This window comes from Gossypium raimondii, chromosome 1 (genome assembly GCF_025698545.1).
Source record: "Gossypium raimondii isolate GPD5lz chromosome 1, ASM2569854v1, whole genome shotgun sequence".
Taxonomy (NCBI): Eukaryota; Viridiplantae; Streptophyta; class Magnoliopsida; order Malvales; family Malvaceae; genus Gossypium; species Gossypium raimondii.
The window spans coordinates 2,151,498-2,173,662 of NC_068565.1; the positions used below are offsets into that span (position 1 = coordinate 2,151,498).

The 22,165-nt window shown below is 30.4% G+C and overlaps 3 protein-coding genes across 6 annotated transcripts; 2 read left to right on the top strand and 1 right to left on the bottom strand.

Annotated features, from left to right (window-relative positions):
- The first annotated feature begins 222 nt into the window (after positions 1–222).
- Positions 223–4,861, top strand: LOC105775245 (uncharacterized). 2 transcript variants are annotated; one of them, XM_012597778.2, is made up of 9 exons: positions 223–556; positions 639–769; positions 866–943; positions 1,019–1,063; positions 1,153–1,197; positions 1,896–1,947; positions 2,086–2,182; positions 3,025–3,210; positions 4,033–4,861. In XM_012597778.2, the coding sequence occupies exons 1-8, from the start codon at positions 262–264 to the stop codon at positions 3,188–3,190; spliced, it is 909 nt and encodes a 302-aa protein (XP_012453232.1). In that variant the 5' UTR covers positions 223–261; the 3' UTR covers positions 3,191–3,210; positions 4,033–4,861. The 2 variants fall into 2 exon arrangements, with proteins under 2 accessions (XP_012453232.1, XP_052485428.1); XM_052629468.1 differs by lacking the exon at positions 1,019–1,063.
- LOC105775238 (uncharacterized) lies at positions 3,864–9,670 on the bottom strand. Its single transcript, XM_012597770.1, has 7 exons — positions 9,106–9,670; positions 8,821–9,018; positions 6,880–7,152; positions 5,647–5,752; positions 5,301–5,419; positions 4,990–5,166; positions 3,864–4,642 (listed from the first exon to the last, which is right to left on the bottom strand). Exons 1-7 carry the CDS (start codon positions 9,400–9,402, stop codon positions 3,890–3,892), a joined length of 1,923 nt encoding a protein of 640 aa, XP_012453224.1. The 5' UTR covers positions 9,403–9,670; the 3' UTR covers positions 3,864–3,889.
- Positions 9,671–19,388: 9,718 nt separating this feature from the next.
- LOC105775258 (uncharacterized) lies at positions 19,389–21,388 on the top strand. 3 transcript variants are annotated; one of them, XM_012597789.2, is made up of 4 exons: positions 19,389–19,708; positions 19,831–19,882; positions 20,005–20,072; positions 20,706–21,388. In XM_012597789.2, the coding sequence occupies exons 1-4, from the start codon at positions 19,550–19,552 to the stop codon at positions 21,243–21,245; spliced, it is 819 nt and encodes a 272-aa protein (XP_012453243.1). In that variant the 5' UTR covers positions 19,389–19,549; the 3' UTR covers positions 21,246–21,388. The 3 variants fall into 3 exon arrangements, with proteins under 3 accessions (XP_012453243.1, XP_012453245.1, XP_052483451.1); XM_012597791.2 differs by having other exon boundaries at positions 19,389–19,692; positions 20,693–21,388; XM_052627491.1 differs by having other exon boundaries at positions 19,564–19,708; positions 20,693–21,388.
- Positions 21,389–22,165: the final 777 nt, after the last annotated feature.

A 22,165-nucleotide genomic window follows, 5' to 3' on the forward strand; every position in this document is an offset into this window, starting at 1 on the left:
TTAAAATGGTGAAATTATATTTTTATTATCGTAAAAATACTAATTATAAGATTTACATATGAATGTATTTCATTTCGGGAATAAAAAAAACAAAAGAGAAATTGTATAAAACATGAATTCTTGAACTAAGAAAAGCTGTAATATATTATTCACGTGCGCCTCACGTGATTTCCATCATACGTTGAATTGACCTCAAAACCCCTGCCTTATATATACAATCTCGCAAGATAGGCTCCACACTCCACAGCCTACACTTTCCCCATGTCCAATTCGCTCTCCCCTTCTGTCTCTCACTCATTTCCACCAACAGTGTCGCACATTCGCGCGTTCCCCTTACGCGCCACCATCTCCATTCCGATCGCTTTCTCGGCTCGCACCTATCCTTCTACTCTCAACCGTAGATTTCTCTGGATTCCTTATCCGATAATGAGCTCCAACACGAAACTTGCCGCGACTCAACCGGAGCTGTGTCAACTTAATGATTCATCCGATTTCGAAAAGCTCCTCTCACCGAGCGGTTACATCTCTATCTGCGGCTTCGGTTCCCTTCTCTCCGGTAGGTACAGTTAGCTAAGCTTCCAACCTGATCTTAATTGATGATCATCATGATTCATTGATCATCGCTTAATTGAGAGCAGAGAGGAGCGCACGAAGTACGTTTCCGAATCTATTGAACTTCAGAGTAGCGATATTGAAAGGATTTAGGCGTGTCTTCGCTCACGTCGCCCCAATTTTCTTCGATCGTGGCATCGCCAAGCCTGAAACCAAGGTTATGTTTGGATACTGAGAATTCAGTGGAAACTGTGATTTGAAATGTTTAATTTCTTTTTCATGTTTTAAAATGAATTTGTTGTTTTTATTGCAGGAGATATCAAGCTTAAGTGTAGAGCCTTGTGAAGGGGAGACTCTAATTGTTACTGTTTTCGAGATTCAAAAAGCTGAGGTATTGCATTTCTATTCCAAATTTTTGAGTTGAATAATTTCAGCTTTTACCTGATATATTGCTGTGTAAAATCAGATTCCAGCTTTCATGGAAAGAGAACTCGAATTCCGATTTCTTGCTGTAACTTTCTTCTTACTTAATTTTTCGTGCTAATTGGCTATCCATTTCTTGCTCTGTGAATATGGAGGATTGATTTGTTTGTTTTACAGGTCTTGCCTGAAACACTTGATGGAGAGCCTTTTGCTAATCCAGCCGTATGTGAAATTTGTTCAATTTACTTTACCACTTTCATTTTCCTGAAGTATTTTGTATTCAACACCCATGCTGGACACATAATCGAACATAGATAAACATGCTAATGCATAAAAATGAAGCATAATACCAAATTTAGCCACTAAGGTTTACATATTTTGTCACTTTGACCTTAATTCTGTTCTTTAGATCATTTTTACCCTCAACCTTTAGATTTTAGTCTAATTGCTTTTTGTTGGACGGAAAAACTGACTAAACTCTTAAAATTTTAATGTCATTGGTGTGGTATCTCACATGGCAATTTAGTTGTACAGTTGTACTTCATTGCTAACATAGATAATCTTTAAAAAGAACTTTTATGATTTTTTTAAAAATTTTTTTTTTAATTTTTACAAAGTGCATGTAGAGTGCCACATGAGTTATCACGTCAGTGTTGTGAAAGTTTTAACAGTTCAACTGACTTTTTCATCCAACAAAAAGCGATATAACTAGGGTCAAAGTGATAAAAGAAAAATCAGAGTCAAAGTAACAAAATAAGTAAACCTTAATAACTAAATTTGTTATTATGGCTAAAAAGAAACGAACGTACTCATATTACATAAAATACATGCCAGTCTCCGAATCTGACTAAGATAACCCATGCCTTTCTTCTTTTGGGGTTGTAATTTTTATGCATATTTGCTTGGAAATATCAATGTAGGTGCTTTGTACTCGTTACAGTGATGAGGAGTTCTTTCAAATTAGATGCAAAGGTTAAGTTTTTCCATTAGTTATTCTTTTTTTTTTTTGTGACTTTGAGATTCTGAGTGAAAGAATATGTACTTTTTTTGCTAACCGTTTATGCTGCTTCATATTCATAATGTGTAACAAAAGCTTATGCCTTTGTGCAGGAAATAAGGACATTTATTTCCAGCACTACGGTCGATACAACATCGAAAAGATTTGGCGAGATGATATCTTGCCGTGCCGTGTATATCTTCGACATTGGTATGTACTATTGCAATTCTTACGCTGTAGTCCTACATAGTATAAAATATTATGTTCCTCAGATTCTTATTTTCCTTGAAGTGTATATCAGTATGAAGATATGATCTTCTAAGAATCTTTCAAATACTTGAAAATCTAAGGGAAAATAAATAGAATATACCCGTGGTGTACATCTCTATATCCAACACTATCACTCGAGTTTGATTAACGTAGGGAATAAAGCATGTGATGAATGCAGAACCACATTGCTTGCTAGATTTGATATTTTTTGTAAGCCATCTGAAGTATGACTTTCATTTCTGTATTTCTTTGTGGTTTGATACTTTGTTCAAGCCGAGCTGAGCCCAAATATTAAAGGTGTAATCGAGGCGAGCTCGAGTTTGAGCTCAGCTCAAAATTCAGAGCTCAATCGAATATCTATTTTAAACTCAAGCTTGATTTGAGATATAACCAAGTTATTTGAACTTGAGTTCGATTAAGTTCAAGTTTGAGCTCTACATCAACTAGATAATTAAACAACAACGTAATTTAATGACAAAAATATTTAAATATACATTAAAAATGAAAAGTTTGATAAGGCTCTTGAGCCGTTTGAACCAAGTATTACTAAGCTTGAGCTTGAACTTGAGCTTGGCTCGATAATTACTGAGTCGAGTTTGAATTTTTCCGGAATAATACTCGAGTAACTTGTGAGCACCATTGTCTCATTTATACCACTAAGTGCACCTGAGTTTTTGACTAAAAAGCATTGAATTGCTGTTCTGTTCATTCCCGATACTTTTTACATGCTTAGGCTTAAGAATTTTGGTTAAGCCGAGTAATACACATTTGTTGTATTCTAGTGTGTTGGCTGCTAAGAATCTTGGTGATATTGCTTACAATAACTTCTTGGATCATACTTTCCTCGGAGACCGAAAGACCACCATCCGGACGTATTTGGCTACAACTGGTTCAGGCATCATGGAAGAGGAGCCTCCGGAATCGCTGAAGTCCCGCTACGGTGGCTGATATCATCGTCAAATCGACAGGTTTATCCTCTTGACATTTCTATATTTAACCATATTTTGGGACCTGATTAGTAGAGCTGCCAATATAGAATTCTTTTAATGAATCATTCTTTGCTTTATTGTTTGCTCCCACTTCAACTGGTCAAGTGATAAAGTAGAGGGTTTATTTCATAACTTTTTAAGTTAATTTTCGGAGAAGAAAACCATTATTGTGCTATTATAATAACAATAATAATACTATTTTATATTAAATATTGTAATAATTAGTTTGGTAATTTTTAATATCTTGAACATCGCAACTTTACACCTTAAGTTTCCAAATTTTGATTTATATTCTCTGATTTAAAAGCAAAGTTTAAATCCTAGTTTGAGACATCCCCAACTAAAATTTTCTGACTTCACCTACGGTTATTCATTTATGTTGCATGAAAGTTAGAAGTGTAAATGAGACACTAATATTCACAAATTTGTCTCGGAATATTCTATTTGAACAGCTTGAAAGCTTAATCGAGCTTTTAATTTGAATATATTTTTATTTTACGAAATTATAATTTTACTCTTTATTTTATAAAGAGCTTCAATATGAATGAGCTTGATATCGAGTAACTTGAAATTATAGTTTTATATTTATGATTATCCCTTTATTTTTAGTCTCCCTTGTACCAAAAACAAAATATGAAAACCAGCAGTGTGATTCCCTTTAATCTTGTAAAACATCAAATTTACAATCCTCCTCTTTTTCAAGTTCAATAATTAACAATTCCATCGTTTTCTTATACATTGGCATATAGTGATCATTAATCATGGTTCTTGATAGCCGGATCTTACTATACAATTCTCTAGGTGTTTCATATATACGAACCTTACCGTTGTTAGACCCGTCTCCGTTGCCGTCACCATCAAGATCATCTAGGACAGCAGCATCCGATGAGGGCATGGCAACAATATGCATAATTCTACCTGGAGGATAGAACCGGAGGTTCTCTGAGGCATCCGAGGAAGAGATTGCACTTCTACTTTCCGAGGATACATCTGCAGCGATGACATTCTCCTGTTCCGAAATTTCTTTTGCCGCAGCAGCTTCTTCGGCACAGCCATGAAGATCAACTTCGCTCTCCTGCCTCTTAAGCTCCTTCTCAAGTTCATACCACAACTCACCACCCACAAATTCGTCTGTGGTAGCCGTAGTAATACCTCTATCCATTTCAATTAGGGGTTCGTCTTCATCGGTGTCATTGTGATCCAAACCGCCACCAGAGTGACAATCCACTTCGGTCACAAGAGCTTTGGAACTTGTTTTAGATGTTAATGAAGGTTTGGTCATATCATCGCCTTTAGCATTCAATCCCGAAACTACATTCCGACGGCGAGGACCAATGCAAGACCATGAAGTTAGAGATGAGCGGCTTCTTACAACAGCTTGAGCAACATTTTGAGCACCTTTCATGACAACCTATAGTGTTAAAAACGAAACAATCCACCCATTATACCAAAAAAACTGGAAAAACTAGAACTAGATACAATTTAGTTTGGTTCGGGTTTTTTCTGTTTTTTTTTTTTTAAATTGAGAGTCAAGTGACGCCTATAACTTTATAAAGAGTATAAATAGATGGTATTTGAAAGTTTCTTTTTATTAATTTAGAAGTAAAATATTTATTACATTATTTAAAAAGTTAGAAACTAATCGAAAATTAAATAAAATTAAAATTCAATTTGATTTGAATAATTACGGTTTTTAAACCTAGGCACCAAAAACCAGATCAAATATAGAAATGCGCATAAGATTGTTATAAGTTTTACCTTAGTGCTGCTAGAAACCGGTCGGAGAAGGGCACCAGCACCGGCGACACTAGCTTTTGCAGTAGCCATCGAGGGAAGACGTGAACCCAGAGCAGTAGCAGAACGGTAAACAACATTAAGAACCTTGGTTCGTTCAACTTGATCCCTCAAATCATTTAACCACGATGACGTCGTAACCTGAGTGTAAATGTCGGATGCAATCAGAATTTTTTAAGTTGTTTCATGTATTTGGAGGATACTTGAATCGAAGTTGGACAAGAGGACTTCAAAAGAAATGAAGAATTAGAGCAAACATTAACAATGAGAAGTACCTCGGTGCGAAGATCATCAACGGAAGCAGCTGAGAAAGTAGGCACTAAATCAGAGCCATTGATGATAGTTGTAATGAAGTGTTTGCCTGATTCCGCTAAATCCCATGTCATACACGCAGCTGCAACATTAGACAGTAGTGTAATCAATTTCTTAGCCTCATCAAGCATATGAATATTAGAACCTTTTACTAATCGCAAAAAGCGTTTGTAATTGGATTTAGGTACGAGTGTCGGATAGAAAAATGTGTCTAATACGAGCATGGCTTATTGTGGAAATGATGAGGATTTACATCATCATTTACACTAGGCTTAGCTATGAAACGATAATATGTTGGAAACGTTTTACCAGGGGCAAATGTAAAACAAGTGGTGGAGGCAGCAAACTCCTTATGTTCCCGAAGAATGTAGGTTAGTAATGCTGCTGTACCACCTCCAAGCGAATGCCCCACAATCTGAAAGTTACAAACACAGTTCTAAATATCATTTCCAATCATCCAATCACAAAAGTATATAATTTCAACAAAAATAAGGAGGAAATGGCAATAGGGTGGAGTGGGGTGGAGCGATCTTTCCCTCACCCTGATCCTGATTTGATATACCCACAGCATTACTTTATCTCAACCACCTCGAAATTACCCGCCTCGAATCCAATTCGGAAAATTGAACTATATTCAACTCTGACCTGACCCAAAATACCACAATCTTTTTCTTTTTCTATCAAAAAAGGATAATAAATTTTAATTTTTTTGTTATTTTTAATGATACTATTAATTATTTTCTAAATATAATTATGCTAATATTAATATAACTTTTATTATAATTTTAAACTAACATTATATAAAGGGTATTTGGGTAACTATCTTGGGGCACCAGTTTTTCTTAAATCCAAACCTGACTTGAAGAATTAAACTGCCCCGAAACCTACTTTTTCTAAAAGAAAAATCCTATCGGATCGGGTCAGAACTGTCGGGTCTGTTTTTTTTTTTTTTTTGGCCATCATTAGCTACAGCTAAGTTCAGTAAGGCCATACTTCAAGGAACAAAATAATAAAATTTAGGCATTAACAAAATATAAAAGATAGCAAATTTCTAAGTGATATCAAATTTTTTAACACCATACTCAGTGGTGGAGCTACTAAGAGATCCAGGGGACCATTGCCTCCCCAAGATCTGAGATTTTTCAATTTCCCCTTTATATACATACTATGGAATAGGTCCCTTCAATATTTTTATAGTATTAAAAATAATGTTTTAAAAAAGTTCTTCTTGATAAAAATAAAGGGAATTTTTTTTTGAAAAAGCCAAATTTTGAGAATAAAAATTGGAATATAAAAAGAGCCGTCTCCACTCTTGGCACTCACACTACTTTCTCATCTCTTCTCCTTAAAAAAAATTACGAAGCATGTCTAATTTTAGCTTGACCCTCCTAAGATTAATATCTTGACTCCGCCAATGACTATATTGATATCAAAATTAATGCTATAATTAGAAATTTTGGTTTTCTTTTTCGAGCGCGTGGTAGAATTTTAGGGGCTTTTTCATGGAAGGAAAGTGGAAAACGAAAACAGTTGGCAAATTACCTCAACTTTGTAGTCAGGGTATTGAGCAATAGCCTTGAGAAGGCAAGGGGCAGTGAGCTTTGCAATCCAACGAGCAGCAGCCACCATTCCGCAATGCGCATATCCTAAGACGAGGTTGCTAACCCCACCATCATGTAAAACTGAATGGTGGAAAGGCACCACTGCACCTGTTGCTGCTGTTAGTGTATCTTTAATGCTGTGTGTACCACGTATCAATAGAAGGAAACACTTCGAATTTTCATCACGTATGATGGTGAATGCTGGTTTCATAAGCTGCAATTAATTGTTCCCAAAATAATTAATTGAAACAGATAAAAACAACACATGCCACATAACTATCCTCGGTAACATAAAATCCAGGTTGGATTTGTTGCTAACCTATGTTATTCAGTATGAGTGCCAAATGCAAATCTTTTTTTAAGTTTTTCAAGTATTGACATAACGATAATTTAGCTCCTAATGGTTTTTTATTTTGTCATTTTGCTCCTCATTCTTTTTTCTGGATATTTTGTCAAATTACTTTGTTTCAAACGGAAAAGCTAACTGAATTATTAAAATTTTAACAACATTGATATGATAACTTACACGTTACACGTTAGTCTGTATATACTTCATAAGAATTCAAAAGAAATTAAAAAGTATATATTAAAAATTCAATAAGATGTCAAAAAGTTAATAAATTTATTTTAAAAATATCCATATTAATAATAAAGTGCACGTAAGTTGCCACGCAGCTCTCACAACAATGCTATTAAAATTTTAATAGTTCAATTATTTTTCATCTAAAACAAAAAATTTAAATAAAATTTGAAGGTTGAGGACCAAAATAATCCAAAAATAAAATGAGAGCTAAAATGACAAAATGAATAAATTTTAAAGCCTAAATTTATCTTTATGCCTTCAAGGATTTAATGGGTTCTTAAATGGTCAAATTCTCGTACCCATATCTAGATAAACATAGGATACTAAGTTACCTCAATAAAAATGTGCTACCTTGAGTATGGCAAAAGTTAAAACATTTCTACCTACACCAAAGAATAGTTCCATGTGGATATGCAAGCCTATATCGACACAATGAGAGATGCTCTTTTGGTTCTAATAAGCTAAAGTTCGTAATATCTTCCAATTTAATTAACTAGGATTTGGAGATATCGGTAATTTAAGAAAAGTATAGATAATAATAACAACAACAATAACAATAATAATAATAGTTTTGAGGGCAATGGGTAATCTTTTACGTCCTCTCATTCTTTCCCCCACAACTAAGACTCGTTAGATATGTTACCTTGTGCTTAAAGTTAAGATATTCATTGAACCTCATGTGTTGGCCTAATAGTTAGGGTGTTCATCTCTCCAATTATTGTCTAGGTTCGAGTCACGTTAGTCGCGTCGCTGTTAAGGCTTTACCCTCATTTTGTAATTCAAAAAAAAAAAAAAACTAATACATTCATTCAGTATCCCTGTTTGATTTCAAGCTATCCTAAAACATTTACTCATTCAATGACTTAAGAACTAGGAGGTGAGGACCAGACATGTAAAACGAGTACATAATATGGATCTAACAAGTAACAACACAAAAAGTTTTTTTAATAATTATCAAGTCTAGCTTGAGTTTGAGTTATTGATTTAGCAGACTACAAATATTGTAATATTCAATTTACGGTTGGCGTGCCTAATCGAGCTTTATATTTTAATATATTTTTATATTATGAATTTTTATTTTTATTTTTATTGTATAGAAAAAGCTTAAATGCAAGCTCGAGTAACTCTGATTAAAACTCAAATTGAAATCAAACTTAAAAAATCAAATATCAACTTTTGAATTTCGAGCACAACTCGAGCTTACCTGCTACGCTAAATCCATCTAACAAAAAGCTTCCATTTACATGTAAAATTAAAACAATAAACAAATGCTTTTAAGTTTTCAAGTGAATAACATACCCCTGCTTTAGGCTTATGAAGAAGAGCATCTTCCTCTGAATAACCTGCAGAGTCTAAAAACACCGGAAATGGCTTCTTCGAGAAAAGCCTACAAAGAGTTAACAGCCTTAGCAGATTATTCAACTCCTTTTTAATCTCTTCACCCTTAAGTTCCACACAATTATCACCTGCATATACACTTGCCACTTCGAAATTTCCCTAAAAAAAAAACCAAAAAGAAGTTATCTAATACATAACTTCTTATCTTAATCTCAAAACGAAAGTGTGCCCTGGCATTTTACGAACCTGTCTCCGCATGAGATAATTAATGCCAAAAGCCAAATCTCCGATCGGCCATTTTCCAAGAGTCTCCGAGTATGTGAATCGGAGAGTCTCCGATATCGTAGCAATTGCTTCGAGCCACGTAGCGGGAGCTTGAGCTGGTCTCCTAACAATTCTCCGCTTTACCGATCTGCTCGATTTTGATAAATCCTCGTCTTCTTCACTGCCTACGCCGTCGGTTTTAACTTCCGATTTCCTCAACCAGACGTAGTATAGTATCACCGCCGCTCCCGCTGCCGTCGCCATTGTTCCGGCGGCCATCGTATCAGCTTTTCCGCCGGATCTCTTTAAAGAAACTAAGAGGAAATCTAAAATAAACCGGCGCTGATTCCTGAAAAGGACATTGAAGGATTCAACAAATTACGGGAACGGAGGTGTTTCTCCGCCAAATCGATGAGGGCTTTTTCGTCAGTTTGTAGGGAAAAAATAATACTACGTTGTGGAATTGAAAAGGCTCTCTTAAAAGGTAAAGGATAGGAATTAGGAATTTGAGAGGGCGCGCACGTTAGGCAAACCAAATACAATTATTCTGTCTACAAATAGAATAAAATAAAAACAAGGTGTTATTTAAATATTTGACAAATTAAAAAATTTTAATATTAATAAATAAATGTATAAGTAATGTAGATCTGTTTAATGATTAAGGTGCTGTGCTGAATTTTTAATGTTAAAATTTTAATTAATATTTAATTTGAATTATAAAAATTATTTTAGGGTTATAAATATATGGATAAACTATCAAAATAGTCATTTATATTTGAAATGTTATGTTTTAGTCATTTACGTTATCACGTTGTAATATTTTAGTCATTAGGCCGTTCATTGTCGTTAACGGTGTAACAGTAAGCTGACGTGGCACGTTAAGTCATCACTTCAAATAAAAATTTTAGGTTAATTTATACAGCCGGTCCCCATATTTTTTTCGTTTTAAGTAATTTAACTTTTTCCTTTTATATTTTTTTAACTTTTCTTCTTGTTTATTTTTCTTTCTCTTCTGCTTCTTCCTCTATTTTCCTCCATTCTCTATATCTTTTAACGTAGTTTTTTTTTATATTTTCTATTTGTTAAAAGTAGTCCCTATATTTTTATTTTTTTGAACAATTTAATTTTTTCGAGTGAGGCGAGCTTGAGCTTGTGGATTAGTTTTAACAAATGGAAAACATAAAAAAATATGTTAAAAGAGATGAAGAAGGGAGGAAAACAGAGAGAGAAGCAAAAGAGAATGGAAAAAAAGTTAAAAGAACATAAAAGAAAAAAAATTAAATTGCTCAAAATGAAAAAATATAGGGACCAATTGTAGAATTTAACCTAAAATTTTCATTTGAAATGATGATTTAACGTGCTACGTCAGCTTATCGTTACACCGTTGACAACAATTAACGGCTCAGTGACTAAAATATTATAACACGATAACGTAAGTGACTAAAACGTAACATTTTAAACATAAGTGATTAAAATGTAACCCGAGGCAAACAAAAGTGACTATTTTAGTAGTTTACCCTAAATATATTGTGTTTGATAAATGTAAATAATACATTTTAAATATTTTCATTTTATATTTTTACCGTTAATTGTAATTTGAATATAAAAATATCTAGCAAAAATTCAAGTGTTAAATATAAAAATATCATAAAACTAAGAAAAATTAAATATTTTAAGCTAATAATGAAATAATTAATTTAACAACTAATTATACTAAACATCCTTGAAACTATGACTCTCATTCTAATCGGTCCTTAAACTTTAAAACATCATAATTACATCTTTAAACTATCGATGCTATATCAATAAAGTCCTTTCATTACTAAAATCATTAATTTCATTGTTAAATGATACGTTAAATTTTATGTGACATAATTTAAAATAAAAACTTAAATAAAAATTAATATTGTAAAAAATCTCGGTTTTAAAGTTTTCGATGCTTTTATAAAATTATAGTTCACTCTCTCTTTTCTCGATTTTACTTTATTTTTAGTTTTTAAAATTAAAATGTTGCTGCAACATTTTACTTTTCTTTAAAATTTTCATTTTAATTATGTCACATAAGATTTTACATGTCATTTAATGGTTAAATTAGGAATCTCAATAAAGGAAGGGCTTGATTGATATAACATTGATAGTTTGGGAATGTAATTAGAAGTTTTGAAGTTTAAGGATCGATTTAAAATGAAGGTCGTAGTTTAGGGATGTTTGATGCAATTAACTCTTAATTTAAATTATTTTGGATTGATTTACAATTTAAAGGATAATAAATAATGTAAAAAAAAACCTAACTAAAGTATGAATTGACTACATGAATTCTTTATTTAAGTGATAAGTCACACCCTTATTTATTTATATCTTTCAATGGCTTTTCATTGGAAAATTTCCATCAAATGGTTTTTTTGTTTAATTATTAGAAAGAACTAAAATTGATAACAATAAATAAAAATATTTTTAACAATATCCAAACCAATAATAAATATAATTAATTTAAATTATTTTGGATTGATTTGCAATTTAAAGAATAATAAATAATGTAAAATAAAAAACTAAAGTATAAAATAAATAAATTGCAAGTTTTCTTTATTTAAGTGATAAGTCACCCTTATTAACTCATATTTTTCAATGGCTTTTCATTGAATTTTTTTATTAAATGGTTTTGATATTTAGAAGGACTAACATTGATATTTGATTATTAAGTGATAAGTCACCTTTTATATATTTATTGGTGTACAAGTTCCATTCCACCTCCTACTTAGAGGTAAAATAAGGAATTTTTAAGGAAAATAAAATTTTAAAAGAGCCAAAGTTTAAATTTTTTATTAATAAATTTTTAATAAATTTTAAATTAAATAATTAATTATTTGATATTTGTCCAATTTAATCAAGGGGTCAAGCATTCTCTATAAATTACATAAATATATTAAACAAGCCTATAATATAAGTAGTATAAAATAGGCTTAATATCATATTTGGTATCTGAACTTACCACTTTTTTCTAATTTGGTACATAAACTTTTTGTCCAATTTGGTACCCAAGCTTAACACTTTTTCCTAATTTGGTACCTAAACTTGACATTTTTCTTAAGTTGGTACTTAATCTTTTTGGGGTATAATTTGGTACTTGAACTTATTTTTTTCCTAATTTGGTATCTAATCTTTTTTGTTCGATTTAATACTTGAACTTGTCAAACATTTTACAAATTACTCCAATATACTAACAATACTATTTTTATGAGGTAGCAAAAATAATTAATGTATGACCGATATGTGACAGATGATATAATTTTTTATTTTATATGTTCAATAACTTTTACTTTTAATTAATTAATTGAAAATAATAAATTTCTTTTTATTTGGGTTTTCAAAACTTCTTTTTCTTATTTAATATTAATTCGTTAACATGAATTTACTCTAATACCGACAATATTTTTGTAGCATAACAAAAAAATTAACACCATTAATGTTTTGCATAATTTGTATAACATTTAATAAATTTAGGTACTAAATTAAACCTAAAAAAGCTCGGTATCATATTAGGAAAAATATCAAGTTCAAGTACCAAATAGGGCCCAAAAGTTTATGTACCAAATTAAGAAAAATGTCAAGTTCATGTATCAAATTAAGCCAAAAAAAATTTGTATCAAATTAAGCCAAAAAAAATTAAGTACCATATTAAAAAAAATATCAAATTCATGTACCAAATATTATATTAAACCTATAAAATACAAAACAAACACGATATTGATTTCACAAATTATTATTTCTAGATCCAACTTCCAAGTATTGACTAGAGGTGCTCATGGGCCGGGCCGGGTTCGGGCCGGGCTCATAAAAAATTTCGGCCCAGGCCATTTTTTTAATAAATACTAAAAATTTATTTTAAAAATTAAAAAAAGTATTTTAAAAATATTTTAAAATTAAAAAAATTTTAAAAAAAGTATTTTAAAAATATTTTAAAATTAAAAAATGTAAAAAAAATAAATATATTTATTATATCGGGCCCGGACCAAAAAAGTGATGCCCGAGGCCCTGTCCATTTTCTAAACGGGCCTAATTTTTTTGCCCAAACCCATATTTTAGGCCTATATTTTTACCCAAACCCTCCCATATTTCGGGCGGGCCGTCGGGCCGGGCTGGGACACCCGGCCCATGAGCACCTCTAGTATTGACCCATGATTTTTTAATAAAATTATTGGTATCATTATAATACATTTAGACGAGTTGTTAGGATTTCGAATAAGACTAAATGAGATGACATTGAAACCAATAATTAGTTAGTGGAAACATAAGAGTGTTCAATTGTTCAACAGTTGCTTTCATTTGATTTATTACATTTACATCTAGTGTTTCAACTTTCTACACATTTTCTACTTTATAAATTTATTTCTATATATTACATCTTTCCGTAACTTTTCTACTCATCATGCATCTCAAATAATATTTTTCTTAGTTAGCAAATTGCATAACGGGTCTATTCATTAATTGTCATATTAAGTCTCAACCATCATGTCTGACATGAAATGATTTGGGGTACATCATAATGCATGAAAAAATTGAAAAGATTTAACACAAATATTTTACGTGAAAAAACCCTCCGAAGAAGATAGAAAATCACGGGTAAATATAATATCACTAAAACGTAAAAAATGAATAGTACGCAAGATAGAGATAAAACTAAACCCGAAACCCAAAATAAGAACCCTCAAGACGTAAACACAAAATTCTCTAAAAACTTATAAAAGCTAATACCTAAATGTGCTATGAGTTGTTTTTCTAAGATAGAAAAAGAGTCTATTTATAAGCTAAATTCGAAATCAAATAATATTAAAATAATCCACACTAATTAAAGCTTAAGTGAAAAACTAAAAATAGAGTTTAATTGGAAGAAAAAAAAACCCAAAACAAATGCTAGGCATAATAACTCCACAACCAACTCAACATGTGACATGTGGCATGTTGAGACACAAGACATTAAAGGCTAGGAGCCTAAGGAGAGAGAAGCAACCATTACATTCCTTCTTGCCTACAAAAACTTCTACTCCCTTACTCTATAATTCTCACAACTCTTTCTATCTAGGGATGTTTAAACGATCGGTTCAGTTAATACCTAAATTAAATTACTCGAAATGTAAAAATTTTTAACCATTAACCGAACTGAATTTTTTTTCAAATATATTAACCGAATCGAAATATATTCAAATCAAAAGAAGTATAAAACATATAAAAAAATACATTGTTAATGTTCATTTCTTTTTTTTTAATAGTTCAAAAAACTATGTAAGTATTGAAAGTTAACAACCAAACACTATATTACTTATTTCGGTTAATTACTTGTTTTTGAACCGAATTACCTGATAATCAAAATTTTAAAAAATTATTAATTGACCTCCAGCTGAACTAAATTCGACCACCGATCGATTAACCAAACTAGATTGGTTCGGTCGGTTAATTCGATTTTAATCAAACTATGAACACAACTATTCCTATCAACCCTCCATCCTATCTTAAACATGGTAAACTAACCATCTCCGCCACCAACTTGTCCGTGTATCAACAATATATATACAAATCAAAAGAATTATTATTTAGGTTTGCCTGACAAAAAAATAAAAAATTACTCTTATCATTTTTTAAGTTATAAGTAGTATAATTATAAACAATACACATTCGAGTCAATAATAATCAGAATCAGACATTAAAAAGAATAATTAGACAAAATAATAGAATATATTCGTAGCCAAATTGAAATATCTCTAGAGAGGACCCATAAATTAGAGAATTAAGCTTAAATAAATTTAGGATAACCTTCACCTAATTTACGTAGGTGAGATTTGAACCTGGAGGCTCAAAAATCCATTAAACTTAAAGTTGACATAGAGCACAGTTAAAATTGTCCAAATATCAGGTCATCGAGTACCCAATAGACTGGAATCATACAGGCTTAATCCAAGATTTTGTAAAATAATTATTTAATAAAAAAATATTTTGTACATATTTGTAATTATAAAAATATATAAATATTAGTAAAAAAAATAATAGTAGAGTGAATTTATGATATTAACCCAAACCAAGCTTGAATAAGAGTGTTGAGGTGAATTTTGTGAGATGATTTGAGTTGTGCTTGAATCGATACTCTAAATGATGATCTGCAAGACAAGAAGCAGGTCAAAGGGTGTCGAAGTTTGTTATGTGGAGCACTCTATGATGCTTCAACCAGAGAAACTTGAGGATAAAAGTTAAAATGGTGCAAACTCTGGAGAGAGTTTAATCATACCTGGTAAATGTTGTGGTATTAGATATTTATAGATTTTACGACACTTGTCCGAAACTGCTCAGGGTTGCCCGATCTGAACATTGCCCGGCCAGTGTCCACATCTAATTGTAATTCTCATTTGGAGGGTTTGCTCTTCTTCGTAATTTTAGGGCTGTTAGGTCCTGGTTCAATAAGCTGAACAGCTTGAGCTAACAAAAGTTTATGGAAGGAATGAGGAGGGTGTTTTGTTCAAGTTTACTAGGCTTGCAGGGTTAGGATCTCTTATAAGGACGTTCAAGCAAATAACCCATTATGGGTTTTTAGTGATGATTATTGATTTTAGCATTTGAGTTTGAATCTGATTCAAAGAGTCAGCATTGTATCAATGGACGTACTGTCTTTTGTTTTGATACTGGCACATATCAGTATCTCTATGTTTTAGTAGGTTGTTTTGAGTTTATCGATATTTCTAAATATTTTTCACATATATATTTATAGTCTTATTTTTAGTTGTTTAATAAGTTATATATACATTTAAATATTATATATATATATTTAGAATCTATTTTTTAGTTTCTTAATAAATTATATATTATTTTGATAAAATAATAATATACTCACAAATATATCTCAATTACATTTATAAAAACATATTTATATGTAAATATAAGTTTTAAAATTATTAATTAAGTTTTTTTCACTGTATTAATTAGGTTAAATAAATTAATTTAAGTTTTTAATTTTAAATATAGTTATAGAAAAATTAAGATAGTTAAAATAAATTAGTTTAAAATATCGAAATTTTATACCAACTAGTACGAGAACGTATGCACCGGTACAAGTTGAAATTGACCGGAACAGACAAAAACACATCGAAATGGTCAAAATGCACCGAAGTTTTGACCAAAATGAAACACAAATTACTTGGAACCAATTTAGGACTGGAACGGTACAATACCGACTACCATGATTTGAATCCACACATTTTGACTTTTGAGTATTAAAAAAGTCAGGTTGAGAACCACCGTTGTTGATCCTTTGGTTAAGGGTGTTCACCTTGTTATCCATATCATTGGTTTGAGTCGCAAGAATTGTCTATTTATGATGTGTGTTGGTAGTAATTTGCTCTCACCAGTGATGTGTGAGTTGTATAAAAAAAAAGATTAATTCAAATATTAAGAAACTCGACATCCTACAAACAATATCTCAAATTGATCAGGCTCGATAATAAATTTAATTAATATTCAATTAAAAAAAAGTGTGGAAACCAAGTACCCAACAAATAACATGTCCCAATAATCCCAATGTCTATACTCATTTGGAATTATTATAAATGTGACTACTTCCATCCAAAACAACGAAATTTAGAACCATTAACCCTTCGTTCCAATATAATATATCTTCATCGAGTACCATGAAATGCCTTTATATATAATATGAGACATAAAATAAACATTTGCATCCACTTTGATATTCCCAATCCATTTTACCTATAGCCTACTTAGTTTCCACAATGAAAATTTTGCATTTGACTTCGAATTTCAACTGCTCGAAGTTGACTTTTTTTTGGGTAGATATTGCATTTTTCAATCTTATACAAAAACAATTAAAATATAAAATATGAAATTCAAAACTGTACAAATTTCGAGTTAACATTTAACGTGAAAGTATAATTTTTCGTTAAAACATAAATAATTATATTTATTATGTGCAAAATTAAATTAAAATTAAAGTTTTATTTATATAATTATATAAATAAAATAAAATCCATGTAAATATAATTGGCCCAACAAATAAAAGTCTCAGGTAAATCTAGAATTTTTTTAGTGAGGCCGAATTGAAATACAAATTTTGAGAGATCGAAATATAATTTTATTATTTATTAATTTATGATTTCATTATTTTGAAGGACTAAACAGATATTTTTCATTTTGAGGAATTAAAATGCAATTTATTCATATATTAAATTATAATTCCATCATTTATACAAAAATATAATTTTTTAATTTGGGGGCTAAGAGCCTAAGATCCACCTCTACATTTAAACACCCTGCTAATATGTAAAAGGCATAATGACTTATTTAACCCTCAAAGTTTATAAAACAAATAGCCTTACATTTAATTTTTCACTTCTTTTAGTCCTTAAATTTGCATTGTTTGTCAAATCACCCCAAAATGGATAGAAAAATTAACAATGTTGATGTGGCATCCATGTGGCATTAATTAATTTTTTAAATATTAAACACATTTTTTATAATTTTTATATTTTTTATAAAAAATTAAAATTTTCTAATTTTAAAATTAATTAATTACTGACATGGCAATCCATGCGTATGCGACGTCAGCAAAGTTAACAAACATGAACTTTTCCTTTTATTTTGGAGTGATTTGACAAACATCATAAATTTAATGATTAAAAGAGACAAAAAATTAAATGAAAGTCTAAAATAATTTTTTTTTATAAATTTAAAGAGCCAAATAAATTATTATCCCTATATAAAATATATAATTATAATACATATACGAATATTTACTACTATTGAATCTACCTTTCATGTAGGCAAATGAAATTTTTTTTTTTTTATGAAATGTGATTATCCCTAGCAAGGCTAATTCCACAATATATTTTGTTTTAGGTCTTAAACCTATAGGTATATTTAATATTTTTGAAATGTAAATCTCCCTAGCTAAGCTAATTCCATTATATATGGCTCTTAGGTCTTATATAATGGCAGGCCCTTTAGAAGAGGACAATATTCCATTGGAAAATTGGACCATACTCTTTTAATAAAACCACAAAACCCATGTGCCATTTGTTCAATCCACATTGAATTTTGATTTTTTCACAATGAATTCATGAAAATTTAAAAAATGGGTTGCGACATGGAGAGAGAATTTGAGCCAATTGGGTGTTAAAGATTCTTAGACCATATCATTACAAAATATTTAAAAAATAATTTAAATTAATAACTTTATGTATTCTACAATTAAATTCAATAAATTTTTTTAAAAATATGGTCGAATTTAGTTCAATATTTTATTGAATAATCCGACTTTTAAACAGGAATTTAATATTTTCAACTTCCTTTTTGACACCTTTATATTTTATGGTAGGAATTGTTTGAGTGGGTCACATTGGATAGGCGCTCCAATTTCATGTGATTGAATTCAATACACTTTCATTGTTAACCTGTTGAAATTAATTACACATTCCATGTGAAAAGGATATATATATATATATATATTGTTTCGTGAATATAATTTATGAAAGATGAGTATTAATCTCAAGAACTTTCAAATAATTATTTGAAAAAAAAAACTCAATTAATTTTTTTATATTAAATGAGATAAAAAATATACTTTTTAACATTAATCTCATTATAGGTTCTTATCATATTTGTTGTTACAATGTCTAGAACTATCCATATAGCCCATTCTCAACTCTTAAATAGGAGGATAACGCACTTCAACACGCTCGAACTTACTTATTCCTGTATTGATAATAATGTTGATGCCAATCGAGCTAACATTCGATCAAAATCCAATTATTAAAAGAATGGAACTTGTTATTTTATGTAAACTTTAGCTAAAAGGAATATTTTATTTGGAAAATTATGAAGTGTAATGATTGATTTTTATTATCTTTATTAAAATGTATTTTTATAGAATGTTTAAAATTATAACCCCATTTAAAAACTAACTTCCTTTTAAAAAATTAACTTAATTTTCTCCTATAATTAAAAAACATCTTTTGACCCTAAAATTTTGTAAATTCTAAATTAAAGATAGTAATCAATGAAAGGGTTTTTCAGTTATCCAAAAATTTCAGTTCAATATCATAAATCATTACTACAAAAGTCTAATTTAAATTCAAAAAACCCAAAATTGATTTAAGAACATTTTAAACCCTAAAAAACAATTAACAAAAAAGAAGAAGAAGGTAAAATAACCTTTAGAAATTCTCAATGATATTTAACATCAAATTAGCCAAAATGGCAAAAGCCCCAACAATACTCTTTTCTTCCCACCAACTGATCCACTTTCAAAATAAACTTCTTAACCGCTCCACCTTTCAATTTTACATTATTTCTTCTCTCATAATCCCATGTTTTGATTCATTCAATTCTTAGGCTTTACCCTTTTTTCTTTTTGTTTTTCAATCTTCAAACAATGGGGAGAATTGGGTTTGAATCATTATTAGATTCTAAATCACAGTTGGTACTGGAAATTTGCTCCATTTCAACAACAAACCCCATTGCATGTTCTCACAGGCACCATATCGAACACCTTGTAAAGTCACCTTTCATTGACTGGTATCGTCTCCTTGGAGTATGTTTTTTCGTTTTTCAGGCTTTTAAATGAATCTTTTGAACATAATATTCAAATTCAACCCTTTTTTTTTCGGGGGGGGGGGGGATTATTTGATTTGGTTCATGATCTTTCCTTTGCAGGTTGCAGAAGATGCCGGATCAGAGCTTATCAAAAGGCGTTATCATAAACTTGGTAGGCTTTTTTAATCAATGCCAGAAATTGAAATTTTTGCATATGTTTTATAACTGATATATATTCGTCATTGTGTTGTTGAAAAAGGGTTGTTTTTGTTTTCTGGTTTTTGTACTTTGCAGCTTTGCAACTTCATCCTGATAAGAATAAGCATCCAAAAGCTGATGTTGCCTTCAAGCTTGTCTCAGAGGTTAGATTACACTTTCATTGCCTTTTTTCTTTCTTTATTTCTTTTGGTGGGGTTGTATATTGTTGAAGAAAAATAGAAAGTACCGAAATTGCTAACCTTTCTGATTGCATTGTGGGTCGTGTTTATCGTAATTATGGATTTAACGAATATTATCACAATCAATTATAATAACTAGAAATAAAAAATATCAAAACCTAAGGTAATCTATTTAAAATTCTTTGGATTATTTAATATTGAGTTAATTTTGAATTCGAATTATTTCCGGTCTAAGCCGGTTAACGTTTTGGCTTGGGGCTTTGAAATGAGGTCTTGCTCATTTTAGGTTAGTATTGTTTGAAGTTTAGGATGGATAATTTATGATAAAAATTGAGCTAAACTGATTCAAATTTTCGAGTTCCAAGCAGAATCAATCGTCCAATTAAACCTAATCAAGGGCACATTTTTTAGAACTAAAATGTAATTTTATTACTGTTTTATATGGATGAAATCATAATTATATCATTCTTGAAGGGCTAAAATGCAGTTTCACCATATTTAAACTTGTAATTTTACGAAATTTCCCATGTAGGGGAGAGCAAGGCACCCTTTCCACCCCTGGTCATGGGAATAATGAAAAACAGTGTTTTGTTGCAGGCATATTCATGTCTTTCAGACAATGTAAAGAGAAGAGCATTCAACTCAGAGAGGTGGAAACACGTCTGCACTGAATGCAGCAACAACAACCCACATCCCAATCCCAATCCATTGATCAATAACACACAAAACCCATCAAAACCCAAGTCTCAACAACACCCAATAAACAGTTCAAAACCTGGGAAATCACTGCAAATCTTGACAGATATAAGGAGCAGATTGAAAGAGGAAATAAGGGTAATAGAACACTGCTTGAAAGTTAATTCCAGGAAGGAATCCCCAGTGTTCAACCCATCAAACAACCATCATTGTCATAATGGGATTAAACATAGGATTCAAAGAGAGACCCCTATTTTTGAACCTTCAGAGTATGCATTTCATGGCTACCCACACCTGAGGAGTGAGGTTTATAGGGAAAGTGATAGGTTTAGGCACTTGAAAAGAGGGAGTTTGAAGGGAAAGAGAGGGAGTTATGGTACCCCAATCTTTGAACCAGTGAAAGGGAGATTTGGGGATGTTTTTAAGACCCAAATTTGTTAGGGTTTCATTTATGGATCTTTCATTCTTTTAGCATTAAAATTTAGATTGCTTTTTTGGGTTTTGAAAGGAATTTTGGTTTTTGAGGCATTTGTGAAAAATTTGACTTTAAGGTTTAATTTAGTGTTTGAGATTTTTTTTTTCAATTTGGTACTTAAGTTTTTTGTTCTTAAATCAAATGATATCATATAGTTCAATGAATATTTGGCACGTGCCCTCTAATAAAAAAACATATAAGTATTTAATTGGGATAAAGAAAAAAAACTTCCAAGTACAAAATTGAAACCTTTAAGCCAAATTCAGGTACGATAAAAATTTGAAGTATCGACTTGAAAAAATTCAAATGCCAAAGTAAAGTATCAAATAATATATTAACCCAAAAATATGTATTTTAAACACATCAATTTTTTTATTGAAATTTGTATGTATTTTGTAAATTTATTACTGAATATTGTTTTAAAATTATAAGTATTTTTAAATTATATGTAATATATAAAATATATTTATAAATAAATTGAATCAATTATATAAAATATTTATTTTATTAAAAATATAAAATGCTCATTAATAAAAATTCATTATTTAATAAATTTTAAATAAACAAGAAAAATTTATATCATATATGTAATTTTTCATTTTTATAAAAAAATTAAGGGTTTGTTTGGACAACACAAAGTAATTGAATGAAAATGTAATTATCGCTCTCTTGTAATTACAAAGAATTGTAATTTTCTAGGCGTGTTTGGTGATGAATGTAATTACATTGTAATTCATTATGTCATGTTTGATAGTACACATTGTAATTACATAGTAATTTATAATTTTAAAAATATTAATTACTATAAAAAGTATTAATATGATAAAATAATTTCTAAACAAGTAACAAAATTAGAATCAAGTCATCATATGTGTTATGTTAGTGT